This window comes from Mobula birostris, chromosome 20 (assembly GCF_030028105.1).
Source record: "Mobula birostris isolate sMobBir1 chromosome 20, sMobBir1.hap1, whole genome shotgun sequence".
NCBI lineage: Eukaryota > Metazoa > Chordata > Chondrichthyes > Myliobatiformes > Myliobatidae > Mobula > Mobula birostris.
This window is the reverse complement of record NC_092389.1, coordinates 59,916,807-59,937,441: the sequence shown is the minus strand read 5'-3', so window position 1 is coordinate 59,937,441 and position 20,635 is coordinate 59,916,807. Positions and strand designations below refer to the sequence as shown.

The window sequence follows — 20,635 nt, the reverse complement described above, 5'->3', positions numbered from 1 at the left end:
AGCCATACCACCCTCTCTGGCTTGCTGCCTGTCCTTTCAATGCAATGAGTGTCCTTGGACAGAACCAGCTATAATCTGCTTTCAGCCATGATTCAGTGATACCTGCCAATCTGTAACTGTGCTACAAGTTCATCGGCCTTCCTCTGTGTACTGCACATATTCAAATATAACACCTTCAGTCCTGTAGTCACCTTTTTCTATTCTGTCCACCTTTTACAGTGGCAACTCCTCCTGTTGACTGCAATGTTGCCCTGTCATCAGCCTCTCCTCGCCAGGAGCCTCACTACACTTTGTCTCTTTTTATCCCAATAAAATTACATGGTCATAGTTTTTAAAGGCTTCAAAGATTGAACTTCTTTTATAATTTATAGCTTTGACTTGATGTTTTCAGATCTATTTGCTAACTTTTAATTACTTTGTGACGAGATGCATTTTTATCTGACTGCATTGTTTTCAGTTTAATAAACAGCAATTGACTTTGGTTCCTGCTTAGTTCCCCACTGCCTGACAACATGCAAGCACAAATACAAATGAGAAGCAGGAATGAGATACTTGGATCTTCTCTGCCAGTTATTAACATTAATGGTGATCCAGATGTGACCTCAATTTTCCATTCTCCATGGCTTTCTTGCTTGTGGAGGATCTAATTTTGGCTTAAATTTACTCAAAGACTGCTTCGAAGATCCTTGAAGGAAAAAAGTCCCAAGGACTAATAACCCTCTGAGAGAGAAAAAAAATTATTGTCTAATCTGTTTGAAATGAACAGTCCTCATACAGTAACTGGGGTGATGGAATGTAATGTCATTTCCACATTTACTCTGCCATCTCCTCTTGCTCTTCTGAATCCAAGAGAAACAAAACTAGATTGTCCGGCATTCCCCATAAGACAATCTGTCTGTTCCATTCAATATCCCAGTAAACCTACTCTGAACTACTTCTAATAAAAGGATAAAAATGCAGTACACGGGGAAGATGAAAGAAAGATGAGCTTTATTTGTCACAAGTACATCGGAGTATTGAATGACAATGAATCGCGCTGTTTGTGTCAATGACCAACACAGCCCGAAGATGTGCTGTGGGCACCGAACAAGTGTTGCCATGTTTCCAGTGCCAACATAACATGCCCACAACTTACTAACCCGGACCCGTTTGTCTTTCGGAATGTGGGAGGAAACCGGAGTATCCAGAGGAAACGCAGGTCCTCACGGGGAGAACAGCGGCAGGAATTGAACCCCAGTCTTCCGATTGCTGGGGCTGTGAAGTGTGAAGTTAACTGCTACATTACCATGTCCCCTGGATTGCATCCTTCTCTTTGTAATAGTCTCCGATAAAACCAAGGTATACTTAAACACTGGGAACACAATTAACATTTCAGAATAGATGTCACCTCGTTGCTAAGAAAGGTTATTTTGCCCTTTGCAATGAGTTTTTTTTTGCTCAAACCTTAACTCATGCCTTGCTTATCACTGAGTTTGACTGCCCCAATTTTTTCCTGGGTGGACATTGTTCTTTCATTTTGTCTGAAAGAACATCAGCGATTTCACACTGGAGAGAAACCCAGTTCAGCTGCTCAGACCGTGGGAAGGGGTTCAGACACTTATTCAGTCTGAGGAAACATCAGTGAGTTTGCACTGGGGAGAAGCTGTTCACCTGTTCAGACTGAGGGAAGGGATTCAGACCCTCATCCAGTCAAAGGAAACATCAGCGAGTTTGCACTGGAGAGAGGCCATACACCTGTTCTATCTGTCGGGAGGCATTCATTCAATCATCCCACCTACTGACACACCAGTCAGATCACACTGGGGAAAGGCTGTTCACCTAATCTGAAGGTTTCAGAGATGGCCACATATTTGCCAATTTGTAGCTGAATTTCAAGATCGTCCATTTTATTTTTATGCTCCGTGCTTTCATATGTAAGGGGTTTCTTCTTTTATGTTACTGAGTAGGCTAATAACAATGATTCTTTTTTATGTTATAATTGAAGTGGCTTCTTTGTTATATTATCTGCTGCGAAAGTCCACCCGCTAGCAGTTTGGTTGGATAATGTTATTGATAAGAGGATGTTACGAACCAATTGGGATAGATGTTATTCTTTCTGTGTGTCTGTAAGTTATTGTGATGCGCGGGTTTTTGGGCAGAAGGCGCGAGAGAGAGAGCGAGGATGGACAAGGTGCTGTGAGTCGGCTAACGGTGTCGGACCCCGATCAGGAGTCCGACATCCGTGGTGTTCGGCGAGGAGAGGAGAGGAGATGGAGACGGACTCGTGTGGAGCGTCTGGTCGACCACCGTTGTTGATCCCAGGCGGCAGGTCGAGGTGGTCCGAGGGGATCACGGGGTGAAGAAGGAGGGTCCTGAGCTCCAACTGTTTGTGCACGAAGAGATAGCACTTTGATACGTGTGGCGCCTTTTATTTTCCTTTTATATTTTATTCTCTATTAATTATATAATTCCAATAATATCTATAAACTGTAATTCATTTAATTGTATCTGGTGTATTGTCTGTTATTTGGGTGGGGTGGGGTACATCACACAGTATCCACACAAACTAATTACCCAGTTTGGCGGCCGAGGGCTGTTTCCCTGGACGACAGCGAGCTGAGCGACCCTGAGGCTTGCCGGGGGCTAGACAAATATTACACTTTCAGTCCAGTATTTGTTGCTTTCTGTTTTAACTGCACCATGTCATTATTGCCCTTCAACTCATCTACCCTGTGGTTATGCCTCATCTCCTGCCCATTCTTTCGATTATCTCTGTTGCACGCTATCTTTGATTTATTTCTGTTTTCCCCTATCGCTCTGTTCCCACACCCCTACAACATTAGTTTGAACCTTCTCTAACAGCCTATTAAAGGTTGCCCACATGGACATTGGACCTCTTTGGGTTCAGGTGTAACCCGTTCTTTTTGTACAGGTCGGATCTCCCCCAGAAGAGGCCCCAATGATCCAGGAATCTGAAGCCCTGCCCCCTACACCAGTCTCTCAGCCACACATTAATACGCCTGATCATCCTATTCTTTTTTTTTTTTTTTTAATTTCAAAATTCTTTATTACAAATGTCGGTGCTATACAATATTTACAAACCCAGTGAATAACACATTTACTACACTACAAACAGACAATACATGTTAAACCAGTATATTGCCATCCTCATCAATGATGGCATTTACACCCCGCGGAGCCCAACGGTCCCGGAACATCTCGACGGTCGCCGTGGACTGTGCGTATTCCTTTTCAATGTTCACCCGGGCTCGAACATACCCCCTAAACATAGCCAGGCAGTCCGCCCGGGGAGAACCTCCTGCCACCCTTTTCCAGGAGCCACGGATGGCAATTTTCGCCAGCCCCAGGAGCAAGTTGACAAGGACATCCTCATCCCTCTGTGCCCCCCTCCTTACTGGATGACCATATATGAATAGGGTGGGACTGAAATGCAACCAGAAGGCGAGAAGCAGCCCACGCAAATACGCGAAAAGGGGCTGCAGCCTCACACACTCCACGTACATATGGTACACGGTCTCCTCCAGCCCGCAGAAGTGACACGCGGCTGGGAGATCCGTGTACAAACTAAAGAACTTATTGCAGGGCACCGCTTTATGCAGCACCCTCCAGCCGAGATCCCCAAGGTGCATGGGAAGGACTCCCTTGTAGAGGGACTTCCACTGGGGACCCCCCTCACCTCCAGGTGGAAAGACCGACCGCCATGGCGTGTCGGGACGGTGGACAAATGCTAGGAAGTGGAGGGTGTGGAGCAGCAGCCCAGAAAGGTACCTCCTGCCTGCATACCTGAATGGGATTGTGGGTGTTGATGAAAGACGGCTCAAGTTGTGTGGATTCGTCTCTCGGGTAAGGCTGCGGGGCCTGGGCCAGACGAGCAGCTCAGCCCGAGTCGTTCCACACACCTGAGCCGCACTGACATCCGTTGAGACAGGGCAAGGGTCGGCCAGGACCCCGCCCTCTGCCAGAGGAGGGGATTCCCGGCCTGAGGCAACCATGTTCCAGACTCTCAGTAGGTCCTGATAGAAGCCGGGCAGCCTCTGCAAAGCAGCACGGCTGACGCCCGCCGGTGGTAGCTGCATATCTTCGGCAAGACAGCAGCCCCTCCGGAGGAAGAAAGTCGCCAACACGTGCCACCTGGGAGGGTGCTCGGCGTACAGGAATCTCTGCAGCGTCCTGAGGCGGAGAGCCGCCAGTCGTGTGCGTACACACACCAGCGACTGTCCGCCCTCTCCTTCTGGGAGACTCAGAACCGCTGCAGAGACCCAGTGCTTCCTGTTTCCCCAGAAGAAGTCCACTAGCTTCCTCTGCATTCTTGCGACAAAAGGGGCAGGGGGGGGGGCCAAGGTGACCATCCGGTACCACAACATGGAGGCCATCAGCTGGTTTATGACCACCACCCTGCCTCGATAGGAAAGCACCCTGAGAAGGCCTGACCAGCGCCCTAGCCGGGCCATGACCTTTGTCTCCAGGTCCTGCCAGTTCGCCAGCCAGGTCTCCCCAGAAGGACTCAGGTAGACTCCCAGATAGAGAAGACGTCTGGTGCTCCACTCAAAAACTCTCATCTCCTCCGGCAGGGAGTCCACCTGCCACTGGCCTACTAAGAGTCCGGAACATTTCGCCCAGTTGATCCTAGTGGAGGATGCCGCCGAGAAAACATCTTGGCACTCGCGCATCCTCCGCAGGTCACAGGGGTCTGTCATCATGAGGAGTACGTCATCGGCGTAGGCCGAGACCTATTCTTGCGCTCGCTAGCAGGCGGCACAGGCAGCAATCCTGAGATTACTACACCAGAGGTCCTGCATTTGAGCTTCCTACCTAACTCCCTGAATTCTCTCTTCAGGACCTCTTCGCTTTTTCTACCCGTGCCATTGGTACCAAGACTTCTGGCTGTTCACCCTCTCCCTTCAGAATACTCTGCACTCGATCCGAGACATCCTGTACCCTGGCACCTGGGATGGAACACACCATGCGGGTATCTCTATGAGGCTGCCAGAACCTCCTGTCTGTTCCCCTCACTATGGGATCTCCTATTGACAACCGCATTTCACATCTTCCTCTTTCTCTTCTGCACCACGGAACCAGGCTCAGTGCCAGAGACCCGATCGCCATGTTCGTCCTGTCAGGTCATCCCCTCAATCGTATTCATAACGAGAAAAATATTACGGAGGGGTAAGGCCACAGGGGACACCTCCACTACCTGAGCTCTCTCCTTCGCTCTCCTGACCGTCACCCTCTTATCTAACTCCTGCAGCCTCGGGGTGACTGACTCCCTGTAGCTCCGCTCCATCCCCTGTTCACTCTCTCCAATCAGCTGTAGGTCATCGAGCCGCAGCTCCAGATCCCTAACACGGTCTCTAAGGAGCTGTATCTCGGTGTACCCCGTGTAGATGAGGCCATCAGGGAGACGGACAGTGAATGTAGGTCAGGGTAGGAGACAGCTGGAGAGACTACATTTGCTGACACCGACAGTATCATCCCCAGGGTACTGAAAGCCTGTATGAGCCTGCTGTCTGGTATTTTGGTGCACCCTGACAATCTGAGACCGAGTCAGGAAAAGATGTGGAATAATTCCTGCCTTGGTCCCTTACCCAGTATGGTAATTATCTGAACTTAATGAGGACAATCACTACAGACCAATTGCCCTCACATCTCATATGATGAAGGTGATGCAGAGGCTGGTCCAGACTTCCTCGGACCCTCTACATTTTCCCTACCAACCTCATGAGGGAGCAGATGATACCATCATCTCCCTGTTGCAGCGAGCTCACTCCCACCGGGATGATGCTGGTGGGATTGTGAGAGTCACTGTTTTTGATTTCTTTAATGCCTTCAATACAATCCAGCCACGTTGTCTGAGCAAGGATGGGCGTAGACAAATTCACTATCTCCTGGATTACTGCCTTCCTGACTGATAGACCCCAGTTTGTACCGCTGGGTGGTTCTGTGGTGAGTGGCACTGGAGCACCACAAGGGACTGTCCCGTCTCCGTTTCTGTTCACACTGAACACCTCAGACTTTCAGTGCAACTCTGAGTCTGGCCACTTAAAGATGTTCTCTGATGGCTCTGCCGTAGTTGGGTGCATCAGAGATGGGCAGGACTCGGGGTACAGAGGGCTGGTTTAACAGGATTGTGGAATAGTGAGGGAAGAATCAACTGCTCCTGAACGTGGTCAAAACCAGGGAAATGGTGATAGATTTTAGGAGGAAGAGGACTGTGATGAGTCCTGGGTACATTCTGGGAGAAGAAGTTGCGATGGCGGAGGAGGACAACGACCTGGGTGTTCGCCTCGGCTAGAGACATGACTGGAAAACCAACACCAAGGCTGTTTAAAAGAAGGGGATGAGCAGACTCTATTTTCTAATGAAGCCCAGATCCTTGAACACGTGAGGCAGGATTTCGCAGATCTTTTACCAGTCTGTTGTAGTGAGTGCAGTCTTCTTCGCTGCTTTACGTTGGGAAAGACTAAATAAACTCATCAGAAAGGTTGGATCCATCCTTGGCCACAACCCCGACTCTTTCGAGTGAATGTTGGAGTGGATGTCACTGATCAAACTGTTATCGATTATGGACAACCGGAACATCCTCTCCATGACCTACTGAATAGGCAGCAAAGCCCCCGACCCCTTTTGAACAAACTCACTCAGCTCCGCCCTCACAAGGATCGTAACAAAAATCTTCTGCGACAGGTGAACACACATCATAGTTCAATAGTCCCTGCATTGTTGTTTCAAACATTGTTATTGCGCACTGATACAGTGTTATTGTGTATATTATTATTCTGTACTTTATTTTCAGTAAAGTCAGCCCGCTGCTTGCTGTGCTTTTAGATGTTGCTGCAGAAATGAATGAATTTCCCACTCGGAATCAATAGAGTATTTATTATTATTATTATTCTCCAGCCCTTTATCTCTCAACAATCAACTTCCCAGCTCTTTACTTCACTCCTCCCCCTCTCCCGGTTTACCCTATCACCTCACCTGCCCCACATTCTGACTCCCTCCCTTCCTTTCCAGTGCTGAAGAAGGGTCTGGGTCTGAAAGGCCGACTGTTCACTTCTCTGCATAGTTGCTGTCTGCCTCCTTGACTTTCCTCCAGCATTTTCCGTCTGTTGTTCTGGATTTCGGCATCTGCAGATTTTCTTCCGTTTGCTCACACGCGCATGCGCAGAGGTATGAGGTAAGCCCAAATATCGCGCATGCGCTCCGTGGTCGAGAGGCTCACAAAGACCGGCCGCAGGTAGGAGGGGTCTCCGGTGGGGAATTAATCAGCGGCGTCTGAAACGTGATTGACTGGCTATTACTGTGAGCTCCTGGCGCACTGGTCCTGCACCCCAGCACAGACCCGGTCCGTTCCCTCTTTCTCAGCCCCACGATCCGTACCCAGTGCCGCCAGGCTTTCGGCTGATGAGCGCTGGGCCGCCGCCGTTTCTGTAGCGCATGCGCATCGCTTTATTGTTCGGTGGCTGACAGTTAGGTTTCTCGATCGTGGGGCCTTCTGGGTAAAGAGGCAGCCATGGATGATACTACCAAGCGTTGTTCCCGTACAGTCGAAGGAAATGGGAGCGAATGTATCTCCCAAACACTGCCGTGTTTCAGCTATGTAAATCCGAGGATTAGTAACTCGGAACAAAAATATAGTTCCCAGTTAATCTCGGTTGAAGAGTTTACCTTCCAGTCAGTGAGAATGTCAATTAGAGCTGTATGGAAATAAAACCTTCCGTCAGATTTAGTTCTCTCCGAGTAAATAACGATATGAAACACCTTTGCCTCGATGACAAGTGACTTGTGGCTTTTATATCACAAAAGTGCCGCAGTCCAATGAGAATAGCCACTGCCCTCCACTTTATATTAATTGGCATTGCCATCGATGGGTTCCTCACTGTCAATCAGCTGGTGGGAGGCGATCCAAATAATTAGTAAATCTCCAAGATCATACATGTGGAAACAAGTGCTCTTTGTAGTGTTGTGGAGCATGACCAGAACTTGAAATAATACCAAATGACCGAGACATATTGAGCCAAGTTTTAGGTTGACTGAAGTCAGAAATAGCCCATTCTCACACAGACAGGAATACAGTCAGAGAATTTGATGGTCAGTCAGAATGTCTGATCTGTGCCTTGTTAGAAGATGATTGCGTATAGAAATAGAAATCTACAATATATTACAGGCCCTTCGGCCCACAATGTTGTGTCATCCATGTAACCTATTCTAGAAACTGCTTTGGATTTCCCAACCACGTTGCACTCTGATTTTCTGAGCTCCATGTACATATCTCTCAAAAGACTCTATGGTATCTGCCTCTACCATCATCGCTGGCAGTGCATCCCATGCACCTACTACTCTCTGTGTGAAAAACCTACCTCTGACATCCCCTTTGACCCTACTTCCAACACCTTAAAACTATGCCCCTCGTGTTTGCCAATTCAGCCTTAGGAAAAATGTCTCTGGCTATCCACACGATCAATGCCTTTTATCATCTTATACACATCTGTCAGGTCACCTCTCATCTTCCGTCGCTCCAAAGTTCACTCAACCTATTCTCATAAGACATGTTCTCCATTCCATGTAACATCCTTGTAAATCTCCTCTGCAGTCTTTCCATAGTATCCACATCCGTCCTGTAATGAGGTAACTGTACTGTGTGGGCTTTAAGAAAGTCTTATATAGCTGTAACATTACCTTACCGATCTTGAACTCAGTTCCATGGTTGATGAAGGCCTTCTTCACAACAATGTCAATCAGCACTGCAGCTTTGAGTGTAAAACTGACATGGACCACAAGATGTCACTGATCCACCACATTGTCAATAGTCCCAACATAATATTGTATTCTGTCTTCAAATGTGATGTACCAAAATAAACCACAGCACCCTTATCTGGGTTGAACTCCATCTGCCAGTTCTGCATCCTATCTGCATCCTGCTGTGACCTCTGGAGAACTGTCCAGACTCTTCACAACACCCTCAACTTTTGTGTCATCAGCACCCTTCTCCTTCCTCATCAAGATCATTTATAAACATCACAAAGAGAAGGAGTCTCAGAATACATTCCTGCAGAACACCACTGGTCACCATCCTCCATGCAGGATACAAACCATCTACAGTCACCTTTGGCTTCTGTGGGCAAGCCAATTCTGGATCCACAAAGCAAGGTCTACTTGGATCCTTGCCTCATTACTTTCTGAATGAGCCTCGCATGAGGAATCTTATCAAAAGTCTTACTGAAAGCCATGTACACTACATCCAATGCTCTACCTTCATCAGTGTGTTTTGTTACATCCTCAAAGAATTCAGTCAGGTTTGTAAGGCATGATCTGCCCTAGACAGAGCCATGCTGACTATCCCACGTCAGATTATGCTTCTACAAATGCTCATAAATCCTGCCTCTCAGGAGCTTCTCCAACAACTTGCCCTCCACTGAAGTAAGAACCACTGGTCTGTAATTTCCTGGCTTGTCTCTACTCCCTTTTTTGAAAAGGGAAGAATGTCTTCTAATCCTCTGGTACTTTTCCTCTCCCTATTGATGTGCAAAGATCATCGCCAGAGGCGCAGCAATTTCCTCCCTCACTTCCCACAGTATCCTGGGGTTGAGTACCCCCAACTTGTGTTGAAGTTGGTAAAATTGTGATGCCAGGATATCATATAGAAACATGTAAAATTATGGAAGGAATAGATAAGACAGAGGCAGGAAAGTTGTTCCCACTGGTAGATGAGACTAGAACTAGAGGACATTGCCTCAAGATTTGGGGGAAGTTGGGATGGAGATGAGGAGGAACTGCTTTTCCCAGAGAGTGGTGAATCTGCAGATTTCTCTGCCTAATGAAGGAGTGGAGGCTACCTCAGTAAATATATTTAAGACAAGATTGGATAGATTTTTGCGTAGTTGGGGAATTAAGGGTTATGGGGAAAAGGCAGGTCAGTGGAGATGAGTCCATGGCCAGATCAGCCATGATCTTATTCAATGGCAGATCAGGCTCAAAGGGCCAGATGGCCAACTCCTGCTCCTATTTCTTATGTTCTCACCGCAGACTGAAATCTCTCCTGAAATATTGTCCTTCACCCATTGATGTCTTTTGCAAATATTTTCACAGGTTTGAAATGGCAGAACACTTGTGTACGGAAATCTCAAACACAACAACAAATCAGTTTTGCTGTCTGGATATTTAAGGAGCGACCAAATTTATTCTTTGCAACACCAGCACATCTGGTGTTGATTCTTGGAGGTGAAGAAATATCTCATCCCACCTGGTAATGTATTCTGTCTCTGAGATGAAGTTTTCTGTTTTTACTCTGTGAAATTCACTGGAACCGGGAGCTGAGAACACTCCAGCATATGTTCACTGGAGATCAGTTCTTCAACTGCATCAATCGTACAAGGCATTCAAACATCTGACTTTCTGAATTGCCAGAGAATTGTTCGCAGTAGATATCATTCTCCTTCTCTCAGTGTGGAAAGAGATTCACTCACAGGCTACCCGCAGACACGCCAGTGAGTTCACAGTGGAGAGAGGCCATTCACCCGCTCTGTGTGAGGGAGGGGAACCACTCAGTCATCCAGTCTGAAGATACGTCAGCAAGTTCACACCATAGTGAGATGCTCCACCTGTTCTGCAAGCGGGAAGCCATTCTGTTATTGATGCTAAAGGTATATCAGAAAATTCACCAGTGAGAGGACATTGACCTGCTCGGACGGTGGGAAGGCATTCACACACTCAACCACAACACAGTGACACCAGCGAGTTCACACCGAGGAGAAGCCATTCGCCTGCTCTGAATGTGGGGAAGGATTCACTCAATCATCTCAACTGAATGAACACCAGCTCGTTCACACAGAAAAGATGCCGTTCACCTGCTCAGACTGTGGGAAGGGATTCACTCAATCGTCCACACTACATAGGCACCAGCGAGTTCACACTGGGAAGAGGCCATTCACCTGCTCAGACTGTGGGAAGGGATTCATTCAGTCAAACGACCTGCTACAACATCAGTTAGTTCACACTGGGGAGAGACCATTCACCTGCTCAGTCTGTGGGAAGGGATTCAATCAGCGTTCTCAACTCCAGACACACCAGCGACTTCACACTGGGGAGAGGCCATTCATCTGCTCAGACTGTGGGAAGGGATTCATTCGCTTTTCTGCACTACAGAGTCATCGGCGAGTTCACACTAAGGAGAGGCTATTCACCTGCTCAGACTGTGGGAAGGGATTCACTCACTCGTCCAATCGACAGAGACACCAGCGAGTTCACACTGGGGAAAAGCCGTTCACTTGCTCTGAATGTGGGAAGGGATTTGCTCGGTCATCTGAACTGAAGGTACATCAGCGAGTTCACACTGGGGAGAAGCCATTCAGCTGCTCTGAATGTGGGAAAGGATTCATTCATTCATCTCAGCTCTTGAAACACCAGCAAATTCACACTGGGGTGAAACCATTCATCTGCTCTGAATGTGGGAAGGGATTCACCGATTCAGCTCATCTGAAAGAACATCAGTTTGTTCACACTGCGGAGAGACCGTTCACCTGCTCAGATTGTGGGAAAGGATTCATTTGGCATTCTCATCTGCTGACACACCAGTTAGATCACACTGGGGAGAAACCATTCACATGCTCTGAATGTGGGAAGGGATTCACTTGGCAATGTCAACTGAAGGAACATCAGCAAGTCCACACTGGGGAGAAGCCATTCACTTGCTCTGAATGTAGAAAGGTATTTTCTCAGTCATCTCAACTGAAGATACATCAGCGAGTTCACACTGGGGAGAGGCCGTTCAGCTGCTCTGAATGTGGGAAAGGATTCATTTCTTCATCTCAGCTCTTGAAACACCAGCGAATTCACACTGGGGAGAAACCATTCATCTGCTCACAATGTGGGAAGGGATTCACCTATTCAAGTCAGCTGAAAGAACATCAGTTTGTTCACACTGCGGAGAGGCCGTTCACCTGCTCAGACTGTGGGAAAGGATTCATTCGGCATTCTCAACTACTGACACACCAGTTAGATCACACTGGGGAGAAACCATTCATCTGCTCTGAATGTGGGATGGGATTCACCCATTCAGCTCAACTGAAGGAACATCAGCGACTCCACACTGGGGAATGGCCATTCACTTGCTCAGTTTGTGGGAAGGGATTCACTCGGTCATCTCAACTGAAGGTGCATCAGCGATTCCACACTGGGGAGAAACCTTTCAGCTGCTCTGAATGTGGTAAGGGATTCACTCGGTCATGTCAACTGAAGCTACATCAGCGAGTTCACACTGGGGAGAAACCATTCAGCTGCTCTGAATGTGGGAAAAGATTCACTGGGTCATCTCGACTGAAGGTACATCAGCGAGTTCACACTGGGGAGAGGCCATTCACGTGTTCTGAATGTGGGAAGGGATTCATTGAGTCATCTCAACTCAAGAAACATCAGTTTGTTCACACTCAGGAGAGGCCATTCAGATGCTCTGAATGTGGGAAGGGTTTTGCTCGGTCATTTCAACTGAAGGTACATCAGCGAGAACACACTGGGGAGAGACCATTCAGCTGCTCTGAATGTGGGAAGGGATTCACTCTGTCATCCAAACTTGTGAGCCACTACCGAATTCACACGAGGGAGAAACTCCTCACCTGCTCAGATTGTGGGAAGGAATTCACTCGGTCGTCTGAGTTTAAAATACATCAGCGAATTCACACTGGGGGGTGCCACTCACCTGTTCTGAATGTGGGAAAGGATTCACTTAGACAACTCAATTAAGACTATAAGATATAGGAGCAGAAGTAGGCCATTCGGCCTTTCAAGGCTGCTCCACCATTCAGTCATGGGCTGATCCAATTCTTTCCAGTCATCCCCACTCCCCTGCCTTCTCCCCATACCCTTTGATGCCCTGGCTAATCAAGAACCTATCTCTCTCTGCCTTATATGCGCCAAATGACTTGGCCTCCACAGTTGATTGTGGCAACAAATTCCACAAATATACCACCGTCTGAGAAAAGTAAGTTCTCCTCATCTCCGTTCTAAATGGATGTCCTCCAATCCTGAAGTTGTGCCCTCTTGTCATAGACTCCCCTCCCATGGAGAATAACTTTCCCATATCTAATCTGTTCAGAGCTTTTAACATTCAGAATGTTTCAATGAGATTCCCCTTCTGACCACTGTTCTCCTGAACTCCGGGGAATACAGCCCAAGAGAAGACAGATGCTTCTCGTATGGTAACTCTTTCATTCCTGGAATCATTCTTATGAATCTTCTCTGAACCCCCTGCAATGTCAGTATATCCATTCTAAAATAAGGAACCCAAAACTGCTCACAATACTCCAAGTGTGGTCTCACGAGTGCCTTATAGAGCCTCAACATCACATCCCTGCTCTTATATTCTGTACCTCGAGAAATGAATGCCACCATTGCATTCACCTTCTTCACCACCGACTCAGCCTGGAGGTTAACCTTTAGGGTATCCTGCACAAGGACTTCCAAGTTTCTTTCCAGCTCTGCATTTTCAATTCTCTCCCAATCTAAGTAATTGTCTGCCTGTTTATTTCTTTCACCAATATGCATGACCATACACTTTCCAACATTGTATTTGGTCCATTCCCTGAAACTATCTAAATCTCTCTGCCAGCACTCTGTTTCCTCAGCACTACCTGCTCGTCCACCTACCTTTGTATCATCGGCAAATTTTTCCACAAATCCATTAATCCAACAGTCCGAGTCATTGACATACATCGTAAAAAGCAGTGGTCTCAACATCGACCACAGTGGAACTCCAGTGGTAACCGGCAGCCAGCCAGAATAGGATCCCTTTATTCCCACTCTGTTTTCTGTTGATCAGCCAATGCTCCAACCATGGTAGTAAATTCCCTCTAACTCCATGGGATTTATCTTGCTAAGCAGCCACATGTGCAGCACCTTTCAAAGGCCCCTGAAAATCCAAGTATACCACATCTACTACATCCCCTTTGTCTACCCAACTTGTAATTTCCTCAAAGAATTGCAGTAGGTTAGTAAGGCAGGATTTTCCTTTCAGGAAACCACGCAGGCTTTGGCCTATCTTGTCATGTGCCTCCCGGTACTCCGTAATCTCATCCATAACAATCGATTCCAGCAACTTCCCAACCACTGAAGTCAGGCTTTCAGGTCTGTAGTTTCTTTTCTGCTGCCCCCACCCTTCTTAAATAGCGGAGTAACATTTGTAATTTTCCAGTCATCAGATACTATGCCAGAATCTATCGATTCTTGAAAGATCTTTAGTAATGCCTACAAAATCTCTCCAGCTATTTCCTTCAGAACCTGAAGGTGCATTCCATCAGGTCCAGGAGATTTATCCACCCTCAGATCCAGGAGATTTATCCACCCTCAGACCTTTAACCTTCCTGAGCACCTTCTCAGCTGTAACTTTCACTGCATGTGCTTCACTCTCCTGACACTCTTGAATGTCCGATATTCAGTACTGCAGATGTCTTCCACCGTGAAGAATCATGCAAAATACGCATTCAGTTCCTCTGCCATCCCTATCTCCCATCACAATATCTCCCGTGTCATTTTCTATTGGTCGTATATCTATTCTCAACTCTATTTTACCCAGTGGCAGCCATCCTTTAGCCAAGTTTCAGGTTTGGCCACAACGTCATATTGCTAATCTAGCTGAATTTCAAGACCATCCACTTTATTTCTTATGCTGCGAGCACTCAAATACAGCTCTGTGTGGTGCACCCTCTCCAAACCTGTCTTGCTGCGTTTTGGAGGACAGGAACCCCTGAACTTGCCGGAAGGTCTGAGGAATGGAAATTAAACTTAACTGAGAAGATGCTGGGACATGAAAATGCATTTTGGACCGATGAGGCTGATGTTTGTTACTCCAGGATTACTTACAACACTATTGGAGCGACCAAGGATTCCCCTTTCTGACAGAGGTCTCGCCCGTCATCCGGTATTGAATGAACTCTGCACGTATACACAGGGGAGAAACTGTACAACTGCTCAGACTGCGGGAAGGAATTCACTCAGTCATCTCAACTGAATGAACATCAGCGAGTTCACACTGGGTAGAAGCCGTTCACCTGTTCCAACTGGGAATTAATTCACACTTTCAACTCGCCTGACTACACACCAGACTGTTTTCAGCAGTGAGAGGACGTTGACCTGCTCAGACTGTGGGAAGGCATTCACACACTCATCCACACTGCAGAGACAGTGGCGGGTTCACACTGTGGTGAGGGTGGTCACCTGATCTGAATGTGGGATGGGTTTCAATCAGTCACTCATCCTTGTGTCACCCTGCCGGGCTTTGACCCATTGTTAATCGAAGTTTGAGAGGACACAATTCACTCAAGTTCGACAATTGAGCATTAAAGGCAGTGGTTTCAGGGCAGGTTATTTTTGAGCTTTCACCAGGGGCCAGTCAACAGTCAGGATTGATTAACAAGAAGATGCCAACGTTAGGCAGCAGCAAATGGAGTGGCCGATGCTGGACTGGGCAGAGTTGGAGTGGAGACTTTGAGGCTTTACCTCTTTGAGGGTTCAGTCAGGACAGCCTTCGCACAGAGAAGGCAACATTATACTGGAGGTGGAAGTTTTTTTGCCCCCTTCCTCACATTTGCTCAGTGAGAACAGTCAAGGTGCCAGGCAGGATAGTGGAAAGCTCCTCTTGCGGGATGTGGGAAGGCAGGAGACCCTCCTGTGTCCCTGATAACTACACCTGTGAGAAGGGCATCCAGCTTCAGCTCCGAACAATCCACATTAAGGAGTGGGAGCTGGAACTGGATGAACTCCAGATCACTCGGGAGGCTGGAGGGATGATAGGTCGGACATATAGAGAGGTAGTTGTAACCTGGCTGTACGCCACAGGAAACTGAGTGACAGTCGCAAAGCAGAAAGGGGGGTGGGGGAACAGCAAGTGCAGTGTACCCCTGTGTCCATCCCGCTGAACAACACATATATCACTTTGGTCACAGTTAGAGACAGTGGGATGACCTGGCAAAGGAAGGTCACAGCAGGAGGGTCTCTGACACTTAGTCTGGCCCTGAAACTGAGAAGGGAAGGGTGGAGAAGAGGTGAGCTGTGGTCATTGGTGAATCATTAGCTAAGGGAACTTACTGAATGTTCCGTGGGTAAGAATGAGATTCCAGGATGGTATGTAGCTTCCTGTGTGCTCCAGGTCTGGGTTATCTCCGGCCGAGCACTCAGCTTTGCTCAGGAGGGTGAACAGTGAAGGTCGTGATCTATGTGGGTACCAATGATATGGGCTGGTAGAGTAACAAGGTTCTGCAAAGGGAGTTCAGGGAGTGAGGTGCTAAGTTAAAGGGCAGCTCGTCCAGGGCTGTGACCAAAGGTCTGTCATCTGTGCCACATGCCAAGAATAGGAAGATTTTACAATTTAACATGTGTCTAAGGATTTGGTGCAGGAGGGAGGGCATAATGTTATTGGATCATTTGAGCCCGCAAGGATTACTGTATGTACAGGAGTTTGAGTGCGTTGGCGGAAGAGGGGACATCGTTGCTGGAGGGTGAAGTGGGCAGACAGGTCTCTCTCTCTCTCTCTCTCTCTCTCTCTCTCTCTCTCTCTCTCTCTCTCTCTCTCTCTCTCTCTCTCACACACACACACACAAACATATGCAGTGGAGTGTGAGGGAGGGGACTGAGGAGGGATAAGGGGAATGAGGAAGATGGTGTTAGGGCTCATTCACAAAGTCTCAGACTCACCCAACCGTCCCCCTCTGGAATTGGTCCCATGCCCTACCCCAGGCTGGGGGTGGGCATTGATTTGCCTTACCAACAAGAAAATGAATTGTTTGATAGCATCTGGTTAACACATTTTGATAATAAATTTACGTTGAACTTTTCAATGTTTTGTGTGTAAAACATGTACTTATGAGAAATGGTCTCAGTGAAGGTCTGAACTGGTACATTATTGGTACAGTGTCTGTGGGGGGAGGTTAGCAACACGAAAGGGTCAATAACTTCACTGGGTATTTTTTATAAGCCGCCCAATAGTAACAGGGATATCGAGGGGCAGATAGGGAAACAGATCCTAGCAAGGTGTAATAATAACAGAGTTGTCATGATGGGAGATTTTAATTTCCCAAATATCGATTGGCATCTCCCTAGAGCAAGGGGTTTAGATGGGGTGTTAGGTCTGAGCAGGAAGGTTTCTTAACTCAATTTGTAGATAAGCCTACAAGAGGAGAGGCTGTACTTGATTTGGTATTGGCAAAAGAACCTGGTCAGCTGTCAGATCTCAGTGGGAGAGCATTTTGCAGATAGTGATTTTAGATTTCGATTATGGGGACATGCAGTCCTCTTTCATTGTCATTTAGTAATGCATGCATTAAGAAGTGATACAATGTTTTTCCAGAATGATATCACAGAAACACATGACAAACCGACTGAAAAACTGACAAAAAACATATAATTGTAACATATAGTTACAACAGTGCAAAACAATATCGTAATTTGATAAGAACAGACCATGGGCACGGTAAAAAATCTCAAAGTCCCATCATCTCACGCGGACGGTGAACCTCCAGTGCCGCAAACTTGCCGATGCAGCATCCTGGAAGCATCTGACCACAGTCTGACTCCGAGTCCGTACGAAAATTCCGAGCCTCCGACCAGCTCTCCGACACCGAGCACCATCTCTGCCGAGCGCTTTGACCCCGGCCCCAGCAACAGGCAATAGGCAAAGCCGAGGATGTGGGGCCTTTCCCTCCGGAGATTCTCGATCACACAGTAGCAGCGGCTGTGAAGCGGGCATTTCAGAAGTTTCTCCGGGTGTTCCTCCGTGCTCCTTCACGTCTGTCTCCATCAGATCAGGATTGTGCACGGCCCCCTAGTTAACACTGATGATAATTCTATCTCCTTTAGAATAGCATTGGAGAGAGATAGGAACAGAGAAGTTAGAAAGCGTTTAATTGGAGTAAGGAGAATTATGAGGCTATTAGGCAGGAAATTGGAAACTGATGTTCTTAGGGAAAAGTATGGAAGAAATGTGGCAAATGTTCAGGGGATATTTGTGTGGGATTCTGCATGGGAACGTTCCAATGAGACAAGAAGTTATGATAGGGTACAGGAACCGTGGTGTACAGAGGCTGTAATAAATCTAGTCAAGAAGAAAGAAAAAAGCTTACAAAAGGTTCAGAGAGCTAGGTAATGTTAGAGATCGAGAAGATTATAAGGCTAATAGGAAGGAGTTTAAGAAGGAAATTAGGAGAGCCAGAAGGGACCATGAGAAGGCCTTGGCGGGCAGGATTATGGAAAACCCCAAGGTACCCCAAGTATGTGAAGAGCAAGAGGATAAGATGTTAAAGATTAGGACCTATCATGTGTGACAGTGGGAAAGTGTGTATAGAACCAGAGGAAATAGCAGAGGTACTTAATGAATATTTTACTTCAGTATTCACTATGGAAAAGGATCTTGGTGACTGTATTGATGACTTTCAGCAGACTGAAAAGCTTGAGCATGTAGATATTAAGAAAGAGGATGTGCTGGAGCTTTTGGAAAGCATCAAGTTGGATAAGTCGCCGGGACCGGATGAGATGTACCCCAGGCTACTGTGGGAGGCGAGGGAGGAGATTGCTGAGCCTCTGGCGATGATCTTTGCATCATCAATGGGGACGGGAGAGGTTCAGGAGGATTGGAGGGTTGCAGATGTTGTTCCTTTATTCAAGAAAGGGAGTAGAGATAGCCCAGGAAATTACAGACCAGTGAGTCTTACCTTAGTGGTTGGTAAGTTGATGGAGAAGATCCTAAGAGGCAGGATTTATGAACATTTGGAGAGGTATAATATTATTAGGAATAGTCAGCATGGTTTTGTCAAGGGCAGGTCGTGCCTTACGAGCCTGATTGAATTTTTTGAGGATGTGACTGATCGCATTGATGAAGGAAGAGCAGTAGATGTCGTGTATATGGATTTCAGCAAGGCATTTGATAAGGTACCCCATGCAAGGCTTATTGAGAAAGTAAGGAGATAATGGATCCAAGGGGACATTGCTTTGTGGATCCAGAACTGGCTTGCCCACAGAAGGCAAAAAGTGGCTGTAGACGGGTCATAATCTGCATGGAGCTTGGTCACGAGTGGTGTGCCTCAGGGATCTGTTCTGAGACCCTTACTCTTCGTGATTTTTATAAATGACCTAATGAGGATGTGGAGGGATGGGTTAGAAAGTCTGTTGATGACACAAAGGTTGGAGGTGTTGTGGATAGTGTGGAGGGCTGTCAGAGGTTACAGCGGGACATTGATAGGATGCAAAACTGGGCTGAGAAATGGCAGATGGAGTTCAACCCAGATACGTGTGAAGTGGTTGATTTTGATAGGTCAAATATGATGGCAGAATATAGTATTAATGGTAAGACTCTTGGCAGTGTGGAGGATGAGAGGGATCTTGGGATCCGAGTCCATAGGACGCCCAAAGCAGCTGTGCAGGTTGACTCTCTGGTTAAGAAGGCGTACAGTGTATTGGCCTTCATCAATTGTGGGATTGAATTTAGGATCCGAGAGGTAATGTTGCAGCTATATAGGACCCTGGTCAGACCCCATTTGGAGTACTGTGCTCAGTTCTGGTCGCCTCCCAACAGGAAGGATGCAGAAGCCATAGAAAGGGTGCAGAGGAGATTTACAAAGATTTGCCTGGATTGGAGAGCATACCTAATGAGAATAGGTTGAGTGAATTCGGCCTTTTCACCTTGGAGCGACGGAAGATGAGAGGTGACCTGATAGAGGTATATAAGATGATTGGAGGCATTGATCATGTGGATAGTCAGAGGCTTTTCCCAGGGCTGAAATGGTTGCCACAAGAGTGCGCATGCGCCGGTCGTGCATGCAGCGTGGTACAGCCGTTCCGATCTATTCTTACTTTCTTCTTCTTGCTTTTTAATTTATGTTATTTTTTGTATTCTTTTTCTCACGGTAACACGTCGAAGCTGCACCCTCTCTAACATGCTGGTAGAGAGAGTTTTATTTGTTTTTTTTAAGCGCTGGAGATGGTCACACCCCGACACGCGGGACAGAAGCAAGGTCGCATTGTGTATTCCAGGGACCAGCTAATGCCGGCGGGTTTACCGAGCAGAGCGGCGGAAATCCGGAGGAAAACACGCAGAGGATGCAGAGGGGGATCACAAAGTCGAGGAAAGAGGACCGGGTCGAGACAACAGAGACTTTTGGAAAAGAGGAGTTCGTGGGTAATACTGCTCCGGCTGACCGGAAGTGCTCTGACAGCGGTAAGCATTAAGGAGTAGGGAGCTTACTGATCTGGTTAACAACAGGTGGTGCAATCCGGGGCATATTACGATCGAGGAACGTGTTTGCAGACTGGATATTGAACTTTTTACTGTTGGACTTTTGCCACATTCCACCGTGATACAACACTGGGCGGCGCGGGAGATCGTTCCTGCTTTTGGCCATCGAGCGTGCAGCTCCTCCCGTGGAGGGTCAGACACCCTGAGCCAATAGACTGGTCCTGGACTTATTTTCCATCTGGCATAGTTTGCATTTTGTTGTTTGATTGTTTATGGTTTTTGTATTGCTATATTTACGCTCTATTCTTGGTTGGTGCAGCTGCAACGAAACCAAATTTCCCTCGGGATTAATAAAGTATATCTATCTAATCAGGACTCAGGTTTAAGGTGCTGGGGAGTAGGTACAGAGGAGATGTCAGGGGT

At 47.2% G+C, this 20,635-nt stretch overlaps 1 protein-coding gene across 2 annotated transcripts; it reads left to right on the top strand.

Annotated features, from left to right (window-relative positions):
- The first annotated feature begins 7,206 nt into the window (after positions 1-7,206).
- On the top strand, positions 7,207-20,166 carry LOC140185258 (uncharacterized). Of its 2 annotated transcripts, none has more exons than XR_011882542.1 (2): positions 7,207-7,234; positions 19,950-20,166. XR_011882542.1 is itself a non-coding variant. In XM_072238649.1 (2 exons), the coding sequence occupies exon 2, from the start codon at positions 10,834-10,836 to the stop codon at positions 12,733-12,735; it is 1,902 nt and encodes a 633-aa protein (XP_072094750.1). In that variant the 5' UTR covers positions 7,210-7,234; positions 10,087-10,833; the 3' UTR covers positions 12,736-16,804. The 2 variants fall into 2 exon arrangements, 1 of the variants encoding a protein (XP_072094750.1); XM_072238649.1 differs by lacking the exon at positions 19,950-20,166 and adding an exon at positions 10,087-16,804 and having other exon boundaries at positions 7,210-7,234.
- Positions 20,167-20,635: the final 469 nt, after the last annotated feature.